This window comes from Ricinus communis, chromosome 1, assembly GCF_019578655.1.
Source record: "Ricinus communis isolate WT05 ecotype wild-type chromosome 1, ASM1957865v1, whole genome shotgun sequence".
Taxonomy (NCBI): Eukaryota; Viridiplantae; Streptophyta; class Magnoliopsida; order Malpighiales; family Euphorbiaceae; genus Ricinus; species Ricinus communis.
This window is the reverse complement of record NC_063256.1, coordinates 4,202,143-4,226,799: the sequence shown is the minus strand read 5'-3', so window position 1 is coordinate 4,226,799 and position 24,657 is coordinate 4,202,143. Positions and strand designations below refer to the sequence as shown.

The following is a 24,657-nucleotide window of genomic DNA, read 5'->3' as shown; positions in this document are numbered from 1 at the left end:
ACACATACAAAGGAGTTTGAGACTCCTTTTTCCTTGTTTGCCTTTGGCAAAGTATTTATGTAAAGCAGAGCAATGGCCTGAGTATTTATAAGCAGTTTAAAGAAAAGGCCAACACAAATTCTTCATGAAAGAGAATTGTAGAATCTCGAAGAAAGCATGATTGGCATTCTTATTTGATAGTTACAAGTGTCAAAAACTGTGGTCGACCACAAAGTACAAGTCCCAATTGGCTTTTCATACAAATTTCAAAGTATTACACCATATCTCTGTCCATTACAAGTAACAGATCTGTGTAGATAAAGCATGCACTATAAACTGTAACAATCCTTGAACTGTCAAATTAGTACAATGTCAAGATCTTGACCGCAAGATTGAACGATCTTCAGCAGTTGAGCATTTTCCTTCTCTCAACAAAATGTATCCTACCTACCAGCCCCAGGAAAGATCAAATGTATGGAAGGAAAAAGATGAAAGGAAAATATAAAATATCTAAGGCACTGGGCTTCATCCCAACAATTTGTTGGTAAAACCATTATTCAAAAGAAATGTTAAAAGTATAGGAAAAAAGAAATACCAGTCATTAGACTGTGTGTCCATGCACATGGGCACCATAGTATATTAAATGGGTTGGTTTAGTTTTGGAACTTCAAGGATTTAGCCAAGAAATCCCATGCCACATGCTATTATAAATTATCATAAGCCATCTCTACAGCCAAATCATTTGGTCCAAGAAAGCCCCAAGAGAAAATTGTGTAAGATAAAAAAATAAACAACAGCTCCCCATGCTGAAAACCACTTGGGCAATAGAATACAACCTCTTGAAGTCATTTACCATGGTATGAGGGCCATCGCCTAATCAATCTCATCCTCTCATAAGGCAGCTGACTGCACAGCCTGATTTGTGCCAAGCTCCAAAGATACATCAAAGTAGATTCTTGAAGGGGAACTCAGGAATGTAATATTTTTTTTCCAGTCAATACGAATTCCTACAGACAGTGTAAGATCCATTATAGACTTGCGCGGGTTCTTGAGCTATGTATTAATTCTCAAATGGGATACGGAGAGTATGTAATCAACGTCAATATATTGAAATAAATCATTCATGCTATCAGAAGTTTCTTAAATGAAAACATGCACATGAGACATGACTAGAAGAGGTTTTATGTTACATTACATTGTATTGGAAGCACTGTCTATTTGTATGCGTGGCAAAAAGAGTTTATATTGGAGGTTTCTGAATGTAAGAAGTTGATAAATCGATGCCCAGAGGGGGAACCGTCCAGGTCTAAGATAAAAGGTTCACCCTCTGGTGACAAATATACTTTGGGAAATAGTAGGTAATAGTTTTGTAACATCTTATCATCATTAATGAGCATGTAATTCCAAAATTGCTTTAGAAAAAAATTGAAATTATGTTACATTACCATATCAGACAACCAGCAACTGCAGAAATACACTCATATACCAATTGAGCTTTATGAGCTCAAACTTTTGCTTCTTGGATTTCAAAAGGATGTTTTTATTGGTAACTTTACTGGAGCAAAAATACATTAATCTGAGTAGATTAAACTGCACTTGGAGACTATACTTGGATTTATGCCTCCTTGTCATCAATGAATTCAGAAAAGAGAGAAAGAGAGAAAGAAAAAAAAGCCAAAATAAAAATAATATAATAACAAAAGAAAAAGAATAAAATTATAAAAAGAAAAAAAAAAAAGCTGCTGGTTAGACAACAAACTGACCAATTAGATAAATTTAACTGGGAAAATTAAAGAACTTGAAGATATAAGTGAGCAAAATGTACTAATTTCATGTCTGATGACTGAAGTCCTGCAGTCCATTTAATTAGACCTCGTATCCTAGATTCAACACCTACTTATGTATACAAGCAATCATGCTTTTAAGAGAATCAAAGATTAAATGAGTCTAAATTTTAGATGCTCGTTTATGAGGGTGTTTTGGACATTGGGAGTAAAGGTACTAGCAGACTGATATGTGAATATTAAAACTAATAGCAGACCAATCTCTGTGGCATTTAAGGCAATTTAAATACAAAAGGAACAGGGAAGAAGTATAGTGGCTACTGAAGAAAAGGGGTAAGAAATTGCTTAAGCTTAACCTTACCAAGGCTATACATAACTGCCAAAAAGAGTTTCAATGATTTAAGGACCAGGTGGAGTTGATGGCAATGCCCTGTGACGAAATAGCTTTGCTAATGCCCTGCGTTCACAGTCCTGCAGAAAGTAACATAAAGTGACAAAGTACACCAAATTGTTCATAAGTCCCCAGCACAACCTCCAAACAAGATGGACCGCATTAGTCCAATCCTCCACAAATAGCTCAGACAACATTATAGAGATTTTATGACCAGAATAATAGTTACAGTATTACAAATTGGGTGACTAATTGGGTAGAGTTCTGGTATAAAAGAACTTCGCTATACTTATCCACAATATGACCTGATTTACAGTCTAATCAGCTATACATATTTAAAGAGTTATTGAGCAACATATATACCTTGAACATGTTTAGGTAGAATAGATGATCTGGATTCAATCTCCTCAGTTTCAAGTAAGTATATGCAAAGCTAAGTTGATCACGTGAAGTAAATCGATCAACTTCATTAAACCAAAGGCATGAAAATAAATTTGACATTGGCGTATGCGCTCGTACAATAAATGAACCTTCTGGCACATCTGCAGGATATGACAGACAGTGTCGGCATCTACTATTCAGAAGGAAAAACAATCTTCCTAACCAAAATAGACTAACAGAGGTCAGATGCTGAAAGACATACAACTTGGAAGAGGCGTATTTGGATCTGAAGAGTCAAACTTGGTTAGGCCATCAGACTGGTAAAAATTAAACTGCTCATCAATCGCTGTGTGATTATACTTGTTTAGACGCTTATTTTGGAGTACCTCCTCCCAGACACAGTGACGGTCGTAATGGTTTGAAATGGCATACTCTGATCTTGTTCGCCACAAAAAATATTCAAGTATCAACATTGGATCAGTGTTGAGTCGCATCTTACTGTCAAGCCAAATTGAATAGCTGGAACACAAGCATGAAGGCAAGTAAGAATATAATTAATTTATCATAATTACAGTGATGACAATAAGTCCTGGAGCTCATAAACTAGATAAGCAAATAGCAGCGTAACAATCACCTAGAAGATGGGAAGAGGCGATGTGATAAGAATTTTGGCACCTTTCCAGTTCTCCTCATGTCCTCATATGGTAAGTTCCTGACAACAACTAATTTCCATAGACCAATATGTCCACTATCATCAGGTATATGACCATCCGAAGACAGTTTAGACTGTGTACTTTCATCCACAAACATAACAAAACAAACATTTTTCTTGGAAAATTCACTGATCTGAAACAAGCAAGAATATAGAACATCAGTTAAGGAATGAAGTTTAAACATATGAAGTAAACATTCACAATCCAGGTATTATTAGAGAAATGCATAGATGAATAAAAGCTCTAAATTTATTTTTGCAAAATTTTGTGAAAGGAATTACCTTTTTGCTTGTAGGCCTCCGCAGAAAGTCAGAGCTCCCAAAGATGCAGGAAGAGACCACTACCCGACAGGTACTCATGTATGCCCTGTGCTTCTCATCCAAATCAAATCCGGTGCTTGGAAGTCCAGGAGTTCCTTGAACAAAACCACAATGTAGTGTTTGGTTTCTAGCATAGAAAGATTTCTCTCTTTCCTCGAGTGTTTGATGTCCTCCAAATCTAGATTGAAATGAATTTGCACCCAAAGGTTTCTCCTCTGAGGCCACATAACGTAGTGAAAATCGGGTGAAATTTCTTAAATCTTGGGGCTCAATAAGATAATTAACTGATCCTGAAAAACCAACTTCGCAGGGAAGATCTGAAAGCTCAAACATATAAGGAAAAAACATTAACATCATGTTGAAAAAGAAGAAATAATTAGCTAAAAAGAGTATGTCTTAAGAGATTAAGCTCTTCTTAGTGAACAATATGAACTAGAACATTAGTTATGACAGGCATGTCAAAGAAACAATTGATGCGTACATAATTATTCAATACTGATAAATATGCATTACTCATTTATTTGTTATATAGGCAGGGATAATATTTTTGGAGTAGGCAAAATTTTCTGAACTCAATAATTCTTAAAAATGAATTTACATACTACATCCTTAAATCAGCATTGCTTAAAGCTCTATACAGCAAAGAATTTCTTTTAGACCCCCTATTTACCATTGCTATCACAAAATTGGAGCTCAATAAAAAAGCACATGTGATAAAGAATCTTTCTTATTTAGACTAATGAAGGAATTTAATATAATAATTATTTTTTGCTTATTGTGATATTTCTTTGATCTTCCTCTTCTACACTCTGTTTACATAAGCCAGTCCCATACTTCCACTGATATATAACAATAAAAGAACACGATTACATTCTGGAGTTTCTAAATCTAAAACTCAAGAGCACAAAGCTGATATCTTTTAACAATAATAAATATGATTAGAAAACAACCGAAACACAAAGAAGCGAAATCCTCTTACGCTGTTTACGCTTGGATTTTGGAGGATTTAGAATATAATTAGATCCATGAAATTCCTGCTTTACTTCATTTCTAATCTGATTACTTTCCTCAAAATTATCAGCATTGTCTAATTTCTCCAAACTTTCAAAATTACCTATCAAAAAGAAAAACAAAACTTGACATTTATAATTATAAAAAAGAAAAAGAAAAGGAGGAAGCAGTAGTAGCACCTCGGCTGACCTGGAAGTTGCAATCTGAGGCCAAAAACGGAAAGTGAAATCAAGAAAAGAGCAAAAAGCAACAAAATCAAAATCAGGAAACTCGGTTTAGTAAAACGACCGAGCTTCCTCCGTCGAACGACACGAGAAGAAAAGGTATGATCACCGTTTAGAGAATTGAATACGGCACCGATTACGCCTCTCCTTTCTGGTAATAAGTCTCCTCCATTGTATTTAATCACAGCCATTCTCAAAGATGAAAATTATTACATCAAAAGCAACACACCACTTCATTTCATTATCCGTATATCAATGTCAGTTCAATTGAACTAAATTACGATTTAAAACATATCATTAATTAATATAAAGCAAAATAAGGGTTTGCATTGAAGATCGAACGGTAGCGAAGCGGGAAATCTAGAGGTAAACATATAATATACAAATCTATAACATTAACAAGAATAATGTTAACGACAAAACTTTCTTTTCTTTTTTCTTAATTAATGATGGCTCGCAAAACTTCTCCTTTTCTTTTCCTAATTTCTAGCTCGATTTTGACCCTAAAGTTTACTGAGAGTGTCATATTAGTCCCTTATGTTGTCTTTAAGATAATTAAACCATTCAACTTTAAGATTTTAATGATTTAGCCCTTTCTTGAATCACCATTAAAATGCGGGGGATAAGTTTCAGTAAATAACAAACAAATCTTCCAACTGTTTAATGATGGGAAATATATCAGTGCTGTTGATAATAAGAACCGGAGACGATTCTGTTAATAATAACTTCTACTAGCAGAGGTGGTAAACCCTGATTCGGTCACCGGAAATCTTTTTATCTCTAAAAACCTTCAACGAGGATTCTTTCACAAATAACTACCTTACTGTTTTTTCTTAATCATAACGAATTGGTTTTCTTCTAGTGTTGCCAATCTCATTATATATATTTTTAATATATAAAGAACGTTATTCGAAGGAAGTTATTGAGGACAGTTTTTATAAATAAAAAAATTAAAAACGTTATTCGAAGGAAGTTATTTTCTTAAAAATGGTTAATTTCTAAAAAGAAGTGAAATTTATTTGTACTAATTACATATGTGTTTTAATCATATATAGTCATAATCATAATTTATAAGTTGAGATGTTTAGACAAATTTTTTATATATGTTTAATGTAAAATTTTATGTGTTAAAATTAATGATGTGGTATTATTAAAAAACCTAAAATTTTATATATGTTTAAATTGTTGATGTGGCATCATCAAACAATGACTCCAGTCTTGAGAAGTAATTGTTGTACTTTATTAGTATTGATTATAGAATCTTGAAAGATTAAAACAATGGATTAAAGTATTTTAAATACTTATTATTGTGATTATTTTATTATTATTATTATTATTATTATTATTATTATTAAATCCTATAATGATAATATTTGTCATAAATTTTTTTTTTTGAAAATTAGGGATATCTTGTGATTTTGGCTCTTAAAACATGATAAACAATCCTAAAATTTTTAGAAGTTTTTTATTAGGTTAAGAAGCTTTTTCATTAACCGACTCTAAATTGTCACTAATTTTATATGAATTTTCATGTTATTTTTTCAATCAAGAGATACAATTCTAATTTTTTAATTAAACAACATTTATCATTTAAGTAATAAACAATATTCATGCACAACGCATAGAAAATAACCAATTTTAAGGAGTCATATTAACTAATGATACCAGATCATTTGACTAATTAATTTTAATTTAATTATAAGTATGGAATTTAAAAATATTTAAGAGTAATTATAGCATCATTTATTAATGCCGCTCATTTTTACAAAATATATTTATAATGAGGTGATATAATTAAAGAATTCTCTTTTTATCCAAAGTACTACTTTGGACGCTTTATAGAGAATTTCTCAAGCATTTCTGGCTAGGAGAGTTATCAGAGATATGAACATGGCTTCCACGTTTCCTCTTGTAGCCATTCTCTTCATTTTCTTCATCACCCCTTTCTCTATGGCCTCAAAATTCCCTTCTATTCTATCCCTTGCCTGCACACCGCCACCACCCAAAACATCACTAATGAACAACATATCCATCACAGTCCTTGTTGATAGTATTGTTTCTTCAATGCCAAATTACTCAGCCTTCCATGTTGGAACGACAGAGTATAACGGCGTCATGCAATGCCTACCTGATCTCACCCCAGATCTATGCACCTTCTGCGCCAATAATGCTAAACAAACCATTCAAAAACTCTGCCCAAATGCTACCGCTGTAACAGCTTGGTTTGATGGCTGTTACCTTCAATATTATTCCAGGAAAGATGATCTTGATGAGGTTACTAATTGTTCCGGCTCAAAGCAAACCAGTATCCAAGACCGTGGTCACTTTGAGCTAAAACTTGAAGCATTACTTTTAAGACTAAGAGCTGAAATTTACTTGACCACCCATTATAGGTTTTCAACTGGGCATATCGAAAATAGACATGGTGGCAGAATTTATGCACTTGTTAAGTGTATTCTACCTTTAACACTTGAAGAATGTGGAGCTTGTGTTGCTAAAGGCATTGACAAGGTTTATGGGCATTGTGGTGGTAAAGAAGGAGGTACCGCGGCTAATGGGTACTGCATTGTCAGATATGAGAGTTACAAGTTCTTCTCCTACTTCCCCACCAATAATGGAGGAATTAATGAGATTGGCAGTGGCGGACGAGTACAGGTTGCTGTGAGGGATCGGAATAGAGGGGAAAGAAAAGATGATCATCATATGAGTAAAGTTAATAGGGTGGAAGTAGGGTTGTTATTATGGGGAATTGGAGTGGTTTGTTTTGTGGTGATTGTATTTTCTGCTTGGTTACTGAAAAGAACAATTACCAACAAAGCTAAGGTTGCTGCTTTTGGTGATGTGGATCACGGGCATCCTGAAAGAGAAAGAAGTGATGGGACTGTATGATATCATATCATATCTAATTGGAGTAATGATATTCTTTATGAGCTGCCATTATGCTCTGTGTGTTAGTTGCAAAGGTCAGAATTTAATCAATGAATGGGGCGAAGAGAAAGAGGCGTGAGATAGGAGATCCCTAGTCTACACCCTTTAATTTCAAAGGAGATTCTTCAGACTTGATGTATAGACCGAAATTAGCAAGAGAGGGACATATGTATTTTAGTATTAAATGATTGATATATATTTTATTATTTAAAAGTAATAAATATATGTCAATCATCTATAAATTTAGTAAATAATTGAGAATATATATTAAACCTAGAATCTCTCTAATTTTAATTTGGCTCTCTCATTTAAGATTAGGATGATTTTTGTCACGGTCGGTGAATGTCCCCATCTATGAATCAAACCAATAGATTATTCACATATATTTATTTAGTTTTAAATAATTGAATATGTGTCAATCATTAGATACTATAGTGTAAAATACTCATACATACATGTCACATTTCTATTAGTTGTAATGTATACACCAAGCATGTGTAAAAAATTTCTGTAATATTATATTATAAGTTGTCAAATTTATTTTCGGTATAATTCTTTTTAATATAGTGGCATAAAAAAATTAAGAGAATTATGAAAAAATCATAAATGTATTGTTGTAAAATAAATATCAAGAAAGTAAATATTGTACCTTTTTCTCTAAAAATAAGAAAGAAATAAATTGCATGTATTGAATAATAAAAACTCTAATTGTACATAATAAATAAAGAAAATAATAAAAAATTATTGCTTATTTTCATTTATACACTAAACTCATAAATAATTGATATATATATATATATATATATATATATATATATATATATATTTATTTATTAGTTTTAAATAACGGGAATGAGTTAATCATGCAATATTAATATATAAAATTTTCATATATGTGTCATTATATAGATATATATATATATATATATATATATATATATATATATATATATATATATATATATTCGGTCTAAATAAAGTTTGATTGATTGGTAGAATGCACGAGCGTTTAGTTATTTTAACACTTTAATTTTTAATTTAAATACCTGAACTTTAGTTATTTAGTGAATTTAATACTGTAATTTTTAATTTAACTTATCAAACACCTAAATTCAATTCTTATAACCTCATAAATGTTTTTAGTTTTGGATTTAATCTAACAGGCACCTGAATTGAATGAAACTATATATCAAAAAGTATTTAAATATCATAAAAAATAAATTAAGGTGTTTATTAGATTATATTAAAAATTAAAATATTAAAATTACCAAATGGAGAGAGTTAAAGATGCCTAAATATGCATTTAGTCTTGATTGATTTGACATTGAAGTTTATTTTTTCCAACTTTATTTTTTTATTCTCAAAAATTAATCTAAGAATAAATATGATTTTCTTTTTTGAGAAATTGATATTTTAAAAAAAATACAAGTTAATTCTTAAGAATAAATATAAATATATATATATATATATATAATTAAAATAATTAATATATTAAATTACAAGAATTTAATTCAATATTTTAACATCCAATGAATAATAATGAGTTGGTCCTTTTCGACTAATACGGTGATTGTCTTATTATTTGAATTGATTTGATTAAATAAAAGTTAAATGAATGATAAAATATTAGAATCTAATAAATAAATCTTGGATTTGAATCTAACCAATACCAAAATGACTAGAGATAACCACTTTAGTGATTGTACTTTTGTCCTTGTAAAGGTTAGTATTTCTTATTTTTTAATAATATGGGATTTCTAATACTCATCCTCAAGTCCAACTGAGATTTAATTTGACGTTCATTAGTCATTAGAAATTGAGATTCTTCTCCTGAAATTTAAAATTGAATTGAAAGACAAATAGCAACACCGTACCGAACCGCTGGAATTGAACATCCAAATGAAAAATCGAAAAATTAAGAAATCGAGACACACTTGTTCTGATACCGTTTATAATTTGAATTGATTTAATTAAATGAGAGAATATTAGAGTCCAATAAATAAATTTTAAACTTCGATCCAATCAATATTAAAATGACCAGAACTAACCAAACCCATATAAAAAGTTAATATCTTTTATTTTGTAATAATATGAAATCTCTAACAGATTGGACCATATAAGATTGACTCCTTAACAGCGTGTTTAGCCCTCGTGGGAACAAATTAACAATGCTCGGTAGCTGTCATTCTGAAGTTCTCATATATTTATGGGAACTATCGTTCAATTAGGTGTATAGCGGGAGATTACGATTAGAGCAAAGATAACGATGATAATCTTTTATTTTATATAGATAATGCAGGGTTTTGGAAATCTTAAGCTCCGTGTGCTTCAAGAATATAATATGTTTTATTGTTTGATTGTATACCGGAAATCATAAGAAATCTATTTTTGGATATTTAATATATGTTCTAAAAAAAGTATTATTTTCTTTTCATAAAAATTATTGAAGTTATAAATTTTTAAAATTCATCAAAATTTTTGTATTTTTTGGTGGACAAAAGTCGTTGGATGTAACTATTGATGATTAATATATTAATTAGCATATATTTAATTATTTTTATACTTTTCTTTTATAAGTATGTAAAAGTATAAAAGATGAACTTTTGCTTTTAAAATAAAAGTCATTTTCTCAAATTTTCTTTAATCAAAAAAATAATTTGTATTAACTATATTAAAATAAAAAAAACACATAAAAAACTATAAAAGATATGTTTTCTTTCTGAAAAAAATTCCACAAACAAACTTAATATAAAGTTAAAACTATTGACTTCCTATGGTAGAATGAGGGTATATTTACCTAGTTTAGGTGAATGTTTCTATTTACAGAGTAAATGTTAGATAATTAAAATATATTTATTAATTAAAAATTAAATTATGTAATAATTATTTAATATCAAAAAATAAAAGACTGTGTGTTATTCTCCTCTATATATTGCAATATCCCCTAAAGTAGGTAAGAATTAGTTGTGCAATTATGTATGCAGTTATTATCAATTTGTAATCTTCCCATTAGATTTGCTTCCTGCACCAAATCTATCTAAAGAAAATGGGAAAGAGAAACGCTAAAATCCCAATTCAGTCCCTGAACTCGAAGTTAATGAGCTATTTAACCACATTCCGATTTTATAGCCCAGAAACCTTCCAACTGGGGCGCAGGAATTTGCTTCTGCTCCAACGGGAGATTCTCAAGCAGGATGTTCGAAAAAAGAAAAAGAAAAATTTCTACAACATGAAAGAAATTATGATCAAGATCATCCCACACGAAATAAATTATGATTAAGCATGCTAACTAACATTTAACTAGTTTTTCTAGTGGCTAGAGTAACAAATAATATCCTAATAGTGAATTATCTAGGAGACTAGTACAAGAAAACACGTAAAACTATAAGAATGTGCATATACATCGCTGATGATCGATCTGCAGCATCTCCACGATCTTCCATGTACATTTTTCTCTCAATTTCTCCACCTGTTATCCCCATCTTCTGAAGATCTTTGTTGTCCTGATTTTCCATTTTCTTCACTAATTCTTTCTAATTTATCGAAGCTTATCCAACAGTAGTAGTCATCATCATCATGGTCGCTCCCCTCCAATTTCTCTACTATTACTTTGTTGTCTTCTTTCTTTTCTTTTTTGTAAATAAAGATGTAGACGATATATGTTACAGTGAAAGCTGCAAAAATAGCAGCTATGGAAATAGCATCCGCTCTGGCCCTTCCGGAAACTTTTGCTTTTCGAAAGAAATCCATAAATAATTTGAAGATCACGATTCTCTCGAGCAGTATGAAGCAAAGTTCTCTTGGATATACTGTTTCTTTTTTTCTTCTGATTGCAGCCTACAACAAATTAGCGACCTAACATCAATATTTAATCAAGCATTACTATAACTTAATATACAGGTATAAAAACTTCGTGTTACTTAAAAACACAATTAAATCTATATATTGCCCATTAAACATGCATCCTCTATTCTAATTACATTATACTTAAAATAAAAGGATACGGATAAGTTATTTTTTTAAAAAGAAAAGAGAACTTACAAAAGGTTTGGTGATGAGCATGGATAAGAGAATGGCAGCATTACGGATGAGAATGAAAAGCAGGAGAAGGGAAAACCCCCAAAGAGGAAAACTAGTGGCTATGAGCAGATTTGGATTTGATGACTGTACAGTTACGAATAACACATGCATAAATCGTTCTGATAATATAGCCAGCACAACTCTTTCAATACAGAAAATTTTCTCAACTATTGTCGTCTCGCAAACCCCTACGGCCATCTTGCCTGGTCTACAGTTAATGTTAACGAATCCCGTTCCTACCGTCTTTTGCAGTGTGTATGTATATATATAGTGGAAGTGCAGTATAGAGTTTTTTTGGATTTCGGTTTTAGTATTGGAGTAGGATTATGGCTCCGTTTCTGTATTCCGTAAATAAAGCTGCATTCTTAATTACTTTAAGAGAAAAATTTACTTTAATTTTTACATTTTAGTTCCACTTGCTTTAAAAATCTAATAGTGGATAATCTTTATTTTAAATGTAATCTTTTTCTTAGGAATACGAATATTATTTTATATGTTAGGTGATATTTAAAACTTGAATAAACTTCAATTTTTTTGAGATATTAAATTTAAATACATGGTAGTTTTTAACATTTTATAATAACTACTTTAGATTTTTAGATTTTATTTATTTCCTATAACATTATGGATGAGTAGATAATAAATTTAATTCCGAGTTATTCAAATTTGGCTCTTAAAGTACTAATTTGACTCCATCATAATAAAATCAAGTCCAGATAATTTGAATAACGAGTCAAGTTGAGTTCAAATAATATAATACTTGACTTGGAATTGAGTTGAGTTAGATCCCGACACTCCAATTGACCCGACTGGACTTAATTACATTCTCAAAGTCTTAATTCTGAAACAGCAAGGATTAAAGTGAATACCAAGGTAAACCTTAGGGGTGTATTAGTAATTAAATGCATGCTATCACTAAGTTTTGTCCATGTTGTTGTTTTTTTTTCCCAGGAATTATTTAAGTTATTTATATAAAGGAAAAGCGACTCAATACGACAACGTGATTGGGCTCGGCGTGTTTACCCTTAAATTGATGACGTGATTAGAAAACTAAATGACACAGGCTCGTCATTAACGACCTGTCGTTGAGGGCAAGAAAACGCGAGCCCAGAGCCGATATATCACTTCCATTGCAGAACTGCAAAAGACAGCAGCAATGGCGACAGAGCTTGAAGAGTTAGTTGGCTTCCTCTCTTCTCCTTCTTTGCCAGTAAGTTTTCCTTTTGATCGAAGAGTAAATAATTAGAAACTAAAAAACTATTTTATGCAAGTGAAGCTACAAAATTTCGAGTTTATTATTTCGTTTAATTTGATTTTTATAGCTTTAAACAGGTCAGAGTTTCAGTTTCTTAATATCTGATACAGTATTTAGTTGATTATTATGCTTAAATTTCATATTTTTTCTTTTATATCTTCTTATAAGCTTCTTGTGGTTATGGTTTATAATTGCTTTTTTATTACGTCAAATTTAAGAACTTCATTGTGACTTTGCTTTAGTAATGGCGCCAATTTTAATGGATTCAGGTGCAGAAGGCAGCTGTCCTTATCGTTAGGGACTTAACGGGGTCTGAAGATGGTTTACTTTCTCTTTCCAACTATTCTAATAATGTGCTTTCCTCATTGGTTAGACTTTTAAGCCAAAACAAGGTGCTATATATGCTCTAGTGGGCTACTCATTCTTATGCTAACAAGATTTCCCAATGTCTTAATATAATTTTTAATTTTTTTTATTAAGTAATTATTTCGGGATGTTTAGAGTTTTCTTTTTATTGTTTCAAGTTACAGTTAATTGATGAATTTGCAAAATGAGTTAGTATTGGTGATCTACTCTTGGTTGTTCTTTTCATTTTAACCAAATTGATAAAACATTTTTCAGGAGGTTTCTGAGCCTGCAGCAGAAGCCCTAGTGAATCTGTCACAGAACTCGAATTTAGCTGCAAAGATGGTTGAGATAGGAATTGTTAAAATGGCTATGGATCTATTATATAAGCCAGATTCTAGCATTACTCGATTGCTGGTAATGCTCCTAGTAAATCTTACTCAGCTAGATGCTGGTATTTCATCATTGCTTCAGGTGACTTCTTCTGTTTCATGCTATTGTTATCATTGCCTTTTGAATTTATGTTGTGTATAGAAGTCTTATTTTTCAAACGAATTTTATTTATGAAGAAATATTTTTCTTTTTCTTGCTTTTTTTTCTTCTTCAATTGATATAGTAATTATTCTTTTCCATTTGGTGGAAGGTAGTAGTAAAATGATTTCTTTTAATCCTACTCCGAACAAGTAACATACCAGAATTGTAATTAGTTATTATGAGCATTTTCACTATTTGCTAGGCTGACGATGAGAAGATGCAAGGACTGTTTGTTATGAAGCTTGTCAGATCATTCTGTAGATCCTCTGGTGAAACTAGAGGTATGTTGCACAGTTTGCTGCTGCATGCTAGTTATCTGGCCTACACTTTTGAGTTTTGGTGGTACATGACTGCAACGTATCATGATCGAGTAAATTTAGTGTATTTCAAATTCGTACATGTTTGCTTCATGAAAATAACTCAGGGGACCTGATGACGCCATCACCACTCTTTGGTGATCCTAGTCTGGTGTTTCTGTCTGTGCACTGTGTGATTTCCTTGAAAAAGGAAACTTTTTGGGAACATTGTATAAACTAGATTGCCTGATACTCCCTGTTTACAATAGTGGAAGGGCACCTCATTTTCAAGGTTGCATCACCTTGATGTTCATGCATATGATTGGCTGTTACAAAACCATGAATATTTTTTTTTTAGTTTCTCTTTATTGTATATGTTTTTTATGACTTTCTTGTTTCAGTGTTTTATTTTTCAATGATATAGATCTAACATTTGATGTTGATGTGCCAGATGATCCATTTGACCATGTTGGTTCCGTTCTTGTAAATATATCACAGAAAGAAGCTGGTAGGAAAATGTTACTGGACCCTAAGCGAGGGTTGCTAAAGCAGATTCTTAGACAGTTTGACTCAACTAGTCCAGTGAGGAAGAAAGGGGTATGCATACTTTACTAACTCACAGTTCTTGGACCTTTTTGAGCCTCCAGAATTGAATTAGTGGCTATATCTGATTCTCTGAACAGAGAACTTGCTTTTAGACTTTCATAAATAGCACTTGTTTTTGTAAGAAAACAGATCTAGGGCATGAGGTTTGCGAGCAATTTCTGAGAGTTGCACATCATTTTGCATGCATTCCTTTATTGTGGTCGCGCTTTTGATTATTCTAGATATGCAGATCTTGATTCTGTTTGGCAAAATCAGTCTTTTGGGAATATTTTGCTACTTACAATGTGTGTGCATATATTTCTGAATCACTCTTTCATTGTTGAAAATGTACTAAGGCTTCTTTAATATTCAAAATTCATCCATCCACTCAATATGAACGATGAAGCTTGTGCAAATTGCAGGTCGTTCCTCATTGTTTGTACACTGAGAAGGTTGTCCTTTTTAGGAGTGAGCTGTTCTAAGTCTTTTTAAGTGAGTTTGGGTATGATTTGATAAGATAGTTCACCCACTCTACAAGTCCAGTAACAAATAGCTTCCTGACCCTTCCACCTGAAATAAGGAAAAGATTCTGTCTAGCTATAGTAGATTGTTGTTACATAGTTTGGGCAGGAGGTTTTCAGAAACTCCTTGAGAGGACATATCCAATAGAGTGGATGAGTGAAGTGTTTAAACTCTGGTGAATGTTGGATTGACTAGTATGTCTTTTCGATTAGACTTGGTGACAGTCTGATGCTTGCCTACAGCTGCTGAAATAATAAAACAACTGTGTAATACCTAGGATAAGAAGAGCTTCTTTCAGGCCAATCCTAAGTGGCCAGGCTCGATGCAACTCTTGAATAAACCTGTAAATTAGAAAAAGAAAAGATAAAAGTTAATCTGAGGCTTGGCCATAATATGCAAGTAAAATTTATCAAGCCCAATGAGAAATGAAGAAGTTCATGTTTGGATAATCCATTTTTTAGCTCGGAGATAGATATTTACTGGGATAATATTTTAATTACAGGTTTCTGGAACAATCCGCAACTGCTGTTTTGAAGCTGAGAACCAGCTACAAGATTTGCTTTTGGAAGCCGAGTTTCTTTGGCCTGCCTTACTTCTGCCTGTTGCGGGCAAAAAGGTAATTCTTGGATCTTCTGTTCATCCTTTAATTCAAATTTTTTTCATTTGTACTGTCATTTGTCTTAAGACATCTTTCATTTTATAGATGTTTTATGAGAGAGAGCTCGAGTATATTCAAATCCATTGTAATAGCATATTATAATCAATAAACAAAATATATGAAAGGAAGAATGGGAAGAAAAATTAACCATCAAAGAAATAAGATCAATGCTGATAGCAGTCGCAAGAAAGTAACATCCTAGGTTAAGCTGAATATTTGTCAGTTAAGGTCAGACCAATATTTGTTCATCCCAACCATAAATTATGTATATAAGGATCTATGTGAAACTAACTGTTCCACTCAAACAGTTGCATTTGAGGGCATTATCGTCAGAATCTTAGGTATGCTAAAACAATTCTCATAATTCCCTAGCTTCGGAAAAATGCAAAATTATCCCTATGATATCTCTAATTTACCTAAGCATCGTTCTCGATGGGAAAAAAGAAAAAGTGAAAAAAAGTGAATGAGAGATCGCACTGAATTATTTGGGTCCATCAATATAAGAAATAGTGAAAAATCTATTCGTTTTTATCAATTGACCATCAGAAATTTGTTCACATGGATTATCTCCTGTACTTATAAAGGTATCTGCAGCCATTAAATTTCCCATGTTGTCTTGACCTCATGGGTTACTTGGAAGATATGTGATAGAGACTCTTAGATAATGTAGTTTGCATTTCTTTATTCTTACCTATGCCACTTACACTTTTCAAAGTTTATCTCCCCTGCCTCTTTCTTTATTGCAGAAATTTATGAACTTTGTTTTTCTCTTCCCAGATATATAGTGAACAAGACACATCCAAGATGCCTCTTGAGCTCGGCAGTGCACTCTCGATCGAGCGTGAACAGTGTGATGACCCTGAAATTCGTGTTCAAGCACTGGAGTCTATTTACTTGATCACATTACAGGTAAAACTACCAACATTTCTGTCCCTTTCATATTGGAGTTTGTTACTGAGGTCATGTAAAAATATGCTATTGTTGACTGATGAAAAGACTGACAAAATAGCTGAAAGATTTGTAGAAAGCTGTGCATTATGTCTATACTTTTTGCTGTTAATTTTTTTATATAAATGGATTTGGGAATTGGTTATCTGGACCAGTTGTACAGTTGTAGAGTTATAACCAATATTGTGGCTGGATTATGCATCTTGCCTTGTTAACTTATGATGTCAGTTACAACTGGTAAAATTAGGAGTTGAAATTTATATTGACGCGGTGTACAGAACATCATTAATAAAGCTCTGATTCTGACTAAATTAATCAACTTTGGAGCAGTCTGCAGCATAGTTTTAGCATTTCTCTTTTCTCAGAGAAATCGCTTATTTATTTATTTATGCATCATCGCTGACATTCTAATGCAGTTATTGTTGAATAATCACAGGAGGCAGGTCTTAGAGCCTTTTGGTCTGTAAATGGACCTTGTATACTGCAAGTCGGATACGAAGATGAGCAAGATCTAAAGGTTATGGAAGCTTATGAGCAAGTGGGCTCCTTGGTACGTTAATTGCGATTTTCCTTTATGTTTCCTTTTCCTGCTCTTTTTCTTATTCACATATCTCTGAGTGTAATTCCGTTTGTTTTTCAGCTTGTTCATGAAAGTGGGAACACAACGTCCTCAGCTTAATATCATTCATGGTCAGCGAACTTATTATTAAGAGTTTTAACAGCAAAATCACTCAATTTTGATTTGTTTCAATAAGATCATTATTGCTAGATTTTGATAGAAGTGTATCTAACTTTTTACATGGTAACAATAAAGCTGTTGTAATATAGCTCTACAATATACATCAAAATTTTGACTAATTCTATATGAAAACAACCTAATTGTATTAAAATTAAGTCGAGTGATTTTGTTTACATACATCCACATTTGAATATCAATTTCAGTGACCATCTTTGAAAGTTATGCCAATACCCTCCAGCGAAACCTCACAGTAGCAATTCATGCCAACACCTTTCAAATAATCAGGGAATTACTGCTATGCATTGGGCAAGTCGTCTTCTATAAGAGAGGTCATGCATGCTCGCATTTTGACGGAAAACTGTTTTCTGCAATTTGCAAGCGTTTGATTTTAGATCAGTAATCTAGAATTTCAATGGGGAAAAAAGGAAATGTAAGAGGAGCAGAGAGACTTGGTTCTTGTATTCAAGAGGATTTGTTGGTTCAGTGTGGTCATTATTTTATGCAAGTTGTTGTCTTTGTCATGTTCAGCTGTTGTGTCAATTTGTCATCTTCATACAATTATGTGGTTTTTTTGGTTTGTACGAGAAAGAGCAGTGGCCTGGCCTGATGATGGAACTTAAAGCTAGTATTTCACTTCCCTCTATGGCTATGCCCAAATTCCTCCTACAATGAATGATCTTTAATGATTTTGACCTATCTGAATAATCATAACGCCAGCACCTAACCAACCACATAAATATAAAGTCATCGATACAATGCACAGTAAAGTTTGAATTTTGGAACACAATGTTGTTAAGTTAGGTGTTAGCGGACATTTTAATTATACTTCTAGCGAAATGATAATTTTTTTCATCATTAACTCTTGTTCATACAAAGCACCTTATGGATCTGGCCAAGAGCCTGAATCGGCTCTTTGTAAGAAGTCCACTTTATGATTAAGGAGAAACTTTTAGGATTAATTGATGTACAGTTGCTAATATTATTTTGATTATAAAATCAAATTAATAGATACAATTTAATAAAATTTTAATATTAAATATTAATTAATTTTTTTTAAAAAATAATTGTAAATCAATTATTTCTAAATGTCCTTATTTTTAAAATTTAAAAATTTTATTAGTGCAATAATTTAAGAATAAATTATTAATTAATTTTAATATTATATAAATTAACATATCAATATAATTGATATTACTATTTTTAAAATTAAAAATTTATTATATAATTAAATATTTTATTTATAATTGAATATAATATTAAAAATATAATTTAAAATGTTATTTTTTAGGTTAGAATTATTATCTAATTATAAGACTAATTTATTAGTAAATATAATATTAAAATATAATTAATATACTATTTTCTAAGATAGAGTTAGTATCATTATCCGATTAGAAAACTATTTATTAGTTAAATAATATTAAAAAATAATTAAAGTGCTAATTTTTAAAATTATATTTAGTGTTTAATTATAATGTAACTTATGAATCAATAAATTAATAGAAAAAACTATAAAATTATACATAAATTTAAATTCTATATATAAAAAATAAATACACATGTCAATATAAAAATCTTATGTGTCAAGAATTAAGCATAAATGTAAAAGAATATTTTATTCCAAAAATTGATATATATATATATATATATATATATATATATATATATATGTGTGTGTGTGTTTATTATAGCTCTATACACGATTCAATTTTGATTCTGATTCTTATAATTGTAAAATTGAAATTTTAAGTTACAAAATTATGAAGATTATAATATTTTTATAAAATTTAAATTCATCGCATTGTTTATTTTTTTATTTTATAATAACTACATATTTCATAAAAATTAAGAAATATGATTTAATTTAGTTAGCTTTTTAAGTACTAATTAAATTTTGACAGAATAACTAATGGCTAATTACTACTATTATCTAACCATGTTTACATAATATATATATATATATTTTTACTTAAAGTATTATAATATAAAATATTTATATAGCATATAAGTAAATATAAAAATAAAATATAACTTTTTATAATAATATAATAAAGCATAAACAATTTCTTCACAAAAATAAATATTTTACTCAAATATTTTAGCATTATATTTTATTTTTATTTATAATTTATAGAATGCTACCTTTTATATCGACAAGAATCAAAGCTTAAATCAATTTAATTAAGAATTAATATATTTGAATATACTCAATACTCTTTTATATAGATGATCAAATTTAACAATAAGTTAAGAAGCTAAATTTTACTAAATTATTATCTTTTCAGCTTTCTGTTATTAAATATTGAATCAGTTCGAATTATTCATTTAAGTTCAAAACCGATTTAAACTCAATTTATTAAAATTAATATGATATTTGACCTTAGGCGGTCCTTACTTCTTATTTTTACTGTACCGGCTTATAAATCATAATTGTATGCAAGAGGCTCGATTCAAGTATGCTTTTTCTTTAGCCAAATATACTTATAATATTTGCATCTTTTACTTCTTTTTTTATAAATATAATTATGTGGTTTGATGCTTTTACATTTAAGGGACGAAAGTATTTTTTGTATTAAAAATATAATATGTATTTTATTTTTTAACACTCTTTAGATATATTTAATATATTCTTTTATTTTTTAAATTATAAATATTAATAAAAATATAAATATTTAATATAATAGATATATTTAATTAATTTAACATTCAATTAGATATTTTATAATCATAGTAAATTATTAAAAATATATTTTAATTTTAATCAAATCTAAGAAATAATTTTTTAGAATAAAAATTTTAATATATTTATAATTTATTTACTATATTATTAGATAATAAATTACTTATAAAATTAATAATAGTTCATATTAAATATATATAAAATTATATAAATATTTATAAAATATTAAAAAAATAAAGTATATATCATTCATTTAATAATAAAAAACATCTCCCATCCAAAAAAACATCAAACCACGTTTACCCTTTTCTTTTTTTGACAATTGAAGATGCCTAATGATTTCATATACATGGGCGCATTTGCATAAAAATCAGTAAAAGAAGAAAAAGACAAGTAGTAATTAATTAGTCCACATTTTACAAATTAACAATATAATTTGGCGCCCAAAAACTTCCCGGCAATAAGATTCGCTCAACACAGTGCGCGCCAAATGTTCAAATCGAAAACGCTGGAAAAATAATATTTTGCCCGCAAAATCCTCTTTCCCGCCATTTCTTTCAGTTTATCTTTCTTCATGCATTTCTCACCTTTTTCCCTTCAAATGCCAAATAGAAATAGAATTTATTTCTCTAATAATAAGCAACAGAACAACCGTTTTACCAAAGCACAAATGGATCTCTCAGAAATTGCTAAGAAACTTGGTCTCTCTGAATCCAAACACATTGTCCGAAAAGCGGCCGAGCTCCGCCGCCTCTGTGACGTCCAGTTTGACTCCTCCGTCATCGGAATTGTAAGTATTGATTTTATTTAATCTTATAATTCATTCAATCTTTTTAGATTAGTTGATTAAAAAATGTTAACATGGTCTGTTTAATTAATTGTAGGGAGAGGTCTGCAAGGCTATTATTTGCTTAGAAATAGCAGCTACAAGGTACCCATTTCGATTGTTATTCATTTTAAATTTAATTTCTGGATTCATGGTTATGTATGCTAATGGGTCTCGTTAACTGCTACCTGTAGGTTTCAGGTGATTTTTGATAGGCAGGCTGCTATAAGACTGAGTGGAATGTCAGAGAAAGCTTATAATAGATCCTTCAATTCGCTTCAAAATAGTCTCGGTGTCAAGTGAGTTTTTCTATTTTTCTTTCGGGTCTCTGTTTATTTATTAATTTTTTTGTTTGTTTTATATTTGCTATATTATTATTAGCTTACTGTTATGTTGGTTTTTGTTGGTGTAGAACAAAGCTTGATATTAGAGAATTGGGAATTCAATTTGGATGTGTGAGGCTCATTCCTTTTGTGAAAAATGGCTTATCATTGTAAGATCCTCTTTCCCTTTTCCTTTAATTTGCCAACTGAACGAATTGATTTTCCTGTTTTTAATCTGGTACTTGCTATGTGTTTGTAAAAATTCCTATGAGAATAGCATTTCTTAAAATCAGATTGTATGTACTAATTTGCAGATATGGAAATAGATGTCTTGTTGATTTTCCAAGTGTATTAATGAAATGCATTATTGTTACTTTTTTTCTTATTGAGTATGTTGATTTTTACAGGTACAAGCAACGCTTCCTTGCATCATTACCAGCCTCGAGGCGCCCAACTGCTGACTTTACCCGGCCTGTCTTCACTGCAGTTGCTTTCTACTTGTGTGCAAAGAGACACAAGGCAAGTTTACTACTCTCCTTACTGGTGTTCTTGAAGAACTATATGATATTGTGTTTTAGCTCATTTGGTTGAAATTTCTTGCTTCACAGCTGAAGATAGATAAGCTTAAATTGATTGAAGTTTGTGGCACGTCCGAAGCTGAATTCAAAAGTGTAAGAAAAAAACAGCTTTATTGCTTGTCTAAATCTTTGGTGGATCAAACTGCATTATTTTTACTAATTTGGAGTTTAACATATAGGTCTCCACCTCAATGAAGGACCTTTGCCATGATGTTTTTGGGATCTCAAAGGAAAAGAAGGATCCCAGAGAGGTGAAGTGCAACCGAGGTAAGAGCTGATTGGGCTCTTGATGATTATTTATGGCCCTCAGTTTTGTCTTGATTTCTATTTCTATGTTGTCACTAAATAGGAAGGATGACTTAACTGTTTATATTGATTGTTTGATTCAAAATTGACAATTTTTTTCCATAACTTCTTCCTGTAGAACTGCTGGATGTCTTACCTGAGAAAAGAAAATTTGAGGATGGTGGATATTTATCTGATGATGGACCAGAGGTATTACTGCATCACCTCTCATTGTTTTGAATTCTCTATCTGCTTAGCTTCTAGATACACCTATGATACATGTAGAGAAAGTGACGCCAGTTTAATGTGATTTCTGTGAATACTCGAAACACTATTTGAAGTGTTCTATTTACAGAATAAATCAAAGTTCTATTGGCTTGAAGTTTGTGCGTAACATGAATACGAATAATTCTGCAGCTCAATTGACAGCAATTTCTTATTTGATGCATGCCAGTGATGGCTCTGGCTTGAATGTGGTGTTTCCTGCAATATATAGATTAAACCACAAATGACTAGAGGTTGTCTAGACCTATACCTTCATTAGCTTAAGGCTTAGCAGGGATCAAGATGCTCATTAGAGGTTGAAATGCATTCATCTCATCAGTTTCTGGTGATATAAACTGAGGCTAGTGTTTTAACAATGACAATCTGATATCCCTCTGCCAATTGTTTTATCAACAGAGAATCCTTCTTAACTTGGCCAAAGCAGTAAACTCCATGATTCATTAATTCTGCTAATCCTGAATTGCTTAGTTATTACTGTAATTTATCTTCACACCAAGCTTATTCTAAAGTATTACATCCAAATAAGTTGGAACTGACATGAGATTCTGCAGCTTTCAAGTTACAAGAAGCGTAAGAGAGAGGAGAGAGTTGCTTATGAGGATTGGAAATCCTCCGTCATGTCATCCAATGAGAAGGGCAAGGCAAAAGGTAGTGCAGGAATTTTCACCTTCGTTTATTTTCATGCATCCGGAATGCAGGGTCAATTCTTTAAACTGGTTTTCTCTTCTCATATCTTTTCCAGGTTCTTGCAAGCGAACCAAGCAAACTCGCCTTGACTTTCTCAAAAAAGTTCCTGAGACTACAGGTTTGGAAGCTTTGTGAAAGACATATAGGGCCATTTTCTGCTAGATTATGACATTTCTAGTTGAATATTTTTCTGGAAGTTGTTTCGAAGGAAAAGGAAGAAAATTGCTATGTTAATACTGTCACCCTCAGGAAATCAATCACAGTTCTTTGTCAATTACATTTATTTGTTGATGCTCTTGTCACCTTGCTACCATGAACATGAATACCTTGTATAAAATTAGGAGCATGTTCAATTGTAAGCAGTGATATTGTACATATGGAGAGCAAATTTTAATCATTCAACTCCAATGTCTTTAAAATTACAACAATTCCCATTTGTAAGTATGAAGTATTTACATCTCTATGTATGTAAATCCCAATTTAGAATTAGAAGCATTTGTGATTGCAATAAGGCAGTTGACCTGGATTTTAATATATTCCTTCAGCTATTCATTGGTATTTGCCAGGTTGGCCGGTGAAATAGTAAGCGAATTTGGTGCACCAAAAGAATCTTATTCCTTCCTGCCTTTTATCTGCAGCAAATATCTGTCGCCAAGATTGACAATTATTAGAATGTAACATGTCTAACATGAAAAACACTGGACGTGCGCTTAAGTTAATTTTTAACTGGTTTCATCATTCGTGATTAAACTGGAACCTTTGGATTTAAAAATAATGATCCAATAGAAAAATCAAAATACCATTTAATTGGTAAAATACAAAAAAATCATAATCCATCAAGGAGAACGATAAAACAAGTCAAATTGTATAATTGCTTTATATTTTAGCAAACTTGATACAATAAGGTCTTCCAATCCTACTGAATTATTGCGAGTTCATTATTTCTTGTGTATTCGCTGTACTGTTTTATTAGCTAATCTTAATCAACCAACAACGAAATTTTAAAAGATCAGGTTATTAATCTAAAAAAAGTTTAAAATAAAAAGATAAGTGCAATAACAGTATTAAAGTGCCATTAGAAGTCTGTTAAAACTTAAATTTGTTGCATTTTCATCGATAAAATGGCATTTCTCTCTCTCAGAATGATTATTAAACCGGAAATAATAATCTCAGAACCCGCCTCCTCTCTCTGGTCCATTTTGATTCCTACACAATTAATTTAATGAGAAAGTAATGCAATAAAAAGATTTTCTTTTTCGTGATCTTAATAAAAAAGAAAAATAAATTTAATGACGTGTCA

The 24,657-nt window shown here is 31.1% G+C and overlaps 5 protein-coding genes across 6 annotated transcripts; 3 read left to right on the top strand and 2 right to left on the bottom strand.

Annotated features, from left to right (window-relative positions):
* Positions 1–140: 140 nt before the first annotated feature.
* Positions 141–5,246, bottom strand: LOC8260617 (probable hexosyltransferase MUCI70). 2 transcript variants are annotated; one of them, XM_048379616.1, is made up of 9 exons: positions 4,913–5,246; positions 4,759–4,782; positions 4,548–4,682; positions 3,530–3,885; positions 3,170–3,381; positions 2,798–3,054; positions 2,518–2,696; positions 2,125–2,234; positions 141–986 (listed from the first exon to the last, which is right to left on the bottom strand). In XM_048379616.1, the coding sequence occupies exons 1-8, from the start codon at positions 4,992–4,994 to the stop codon at positions 2,163–2,165; spliced, it is 1,317 nt and encodes a 438-aa protein (XP_048235573.1). In that variant the 5' UTR covers positions 4,995–5,246; the 3' UTR covers positions 141–986; positions 2,125–2,162. The 2 variants fall into 2 exon arrangements, with proteins under 2 accessions (XP_048235573.1, XP_002522418.3); XM_002522372.4 differs by having other exon boundaries at positions 4,769–5,245.
* A 1,278-nt stretch (positions 5,247–6,524) lies between these two features.
* Positions 6,525–7,888, top strand: LOC8260619 (putative cysteine-rich repeat secretory protein 25). The gene has a single exon (XM_002522374.4). It carries the CDS (start codon positions 6,688–6,690, stop codon positions 7,690–7,692), a length of 1,005 nt encoding a protein of 334 aa, XP_002522420.4. The 5' UTR covers positions 6,525–6,687; the 3' UTR covers positions 7,693–7,888.
* A 3,104-nt stretch (positions 7,889–10,992) lies between these two features.
* LOC107261507 lies at positions 10,993–12,017 on the bottom strand. The gene is made up of 2 exons (XM_015721295.3): positions 11,773–12,017; positions 10,993–11,568 (listed from the first exon to the last, which is right to left on the bottom strand). Exons 1-2 carry the CDS (start codon positions 12,007–12,009, stop codon positions 11,188–11,190), a joined length of 618 nt encoding a protein of 205 aa, XP_015576781.3. The 5' UTR covers positions 12,010–12,017; the 3' UTR covers positions 10,993–11,187.
* Positions 12,018–12,844: 827 nt separating this feature from the next.
* Positions 12,845–17,848, top strand: LOC8260620 (protein HGH1 homolog). The gene is made up of 9 exons (XM_002522375.4): positions 12,845–13,021; positions 13,336–13,458; positions 13,688–13,885; positions 14,148–14,226; positions 14,693–14,838; positions 15,851–15,964; positions 16,784–16,915; positions 17,391–17,504; positions 17,595–17,848. The coding sequence occupies exons 1-9, from the start codon at positions 12,968–12,970 to the stop codon at positions 17,631–17,633; spliced, it is 999 nt and encodes a 332-aa protein (XP_002522421.2). The 5' UTR covers positions 12,845–12,967; the 3' UTR covers positions 17,634–17,848.
* Positions 17,849–20,890: 3,042 nt separating this feature from the next.
* On the top strand, positions 20,891–23,948 carry LOC8260621 (origin of replication complex subunit 6). The gene is made up of 10 exons (XM_002522376.4): positions 20,891–21,163; positions 21,258–21,304; positions 21,394–21,498; positions 21,612–21,692; positions 21,930–22,041; positions 22,131–22,193; positions 22,280–22,367; positions 22,525–22,595; positions 23,222–23,318; positions 23,413–23,948. Exons 1-10 carry the CDS (start codon positions 20,948–20,950, stop codon positions 23,490–23,492), a joined length of 960 nt encoding a protein of 319 aa, XP_002522422.2. The 5' UTR covers positions 20,891–20,947; the 3' UTR covers positions 23,493–23,948.
* Positions 23,949–24,657: the final 709 nt, after the last annotated feature.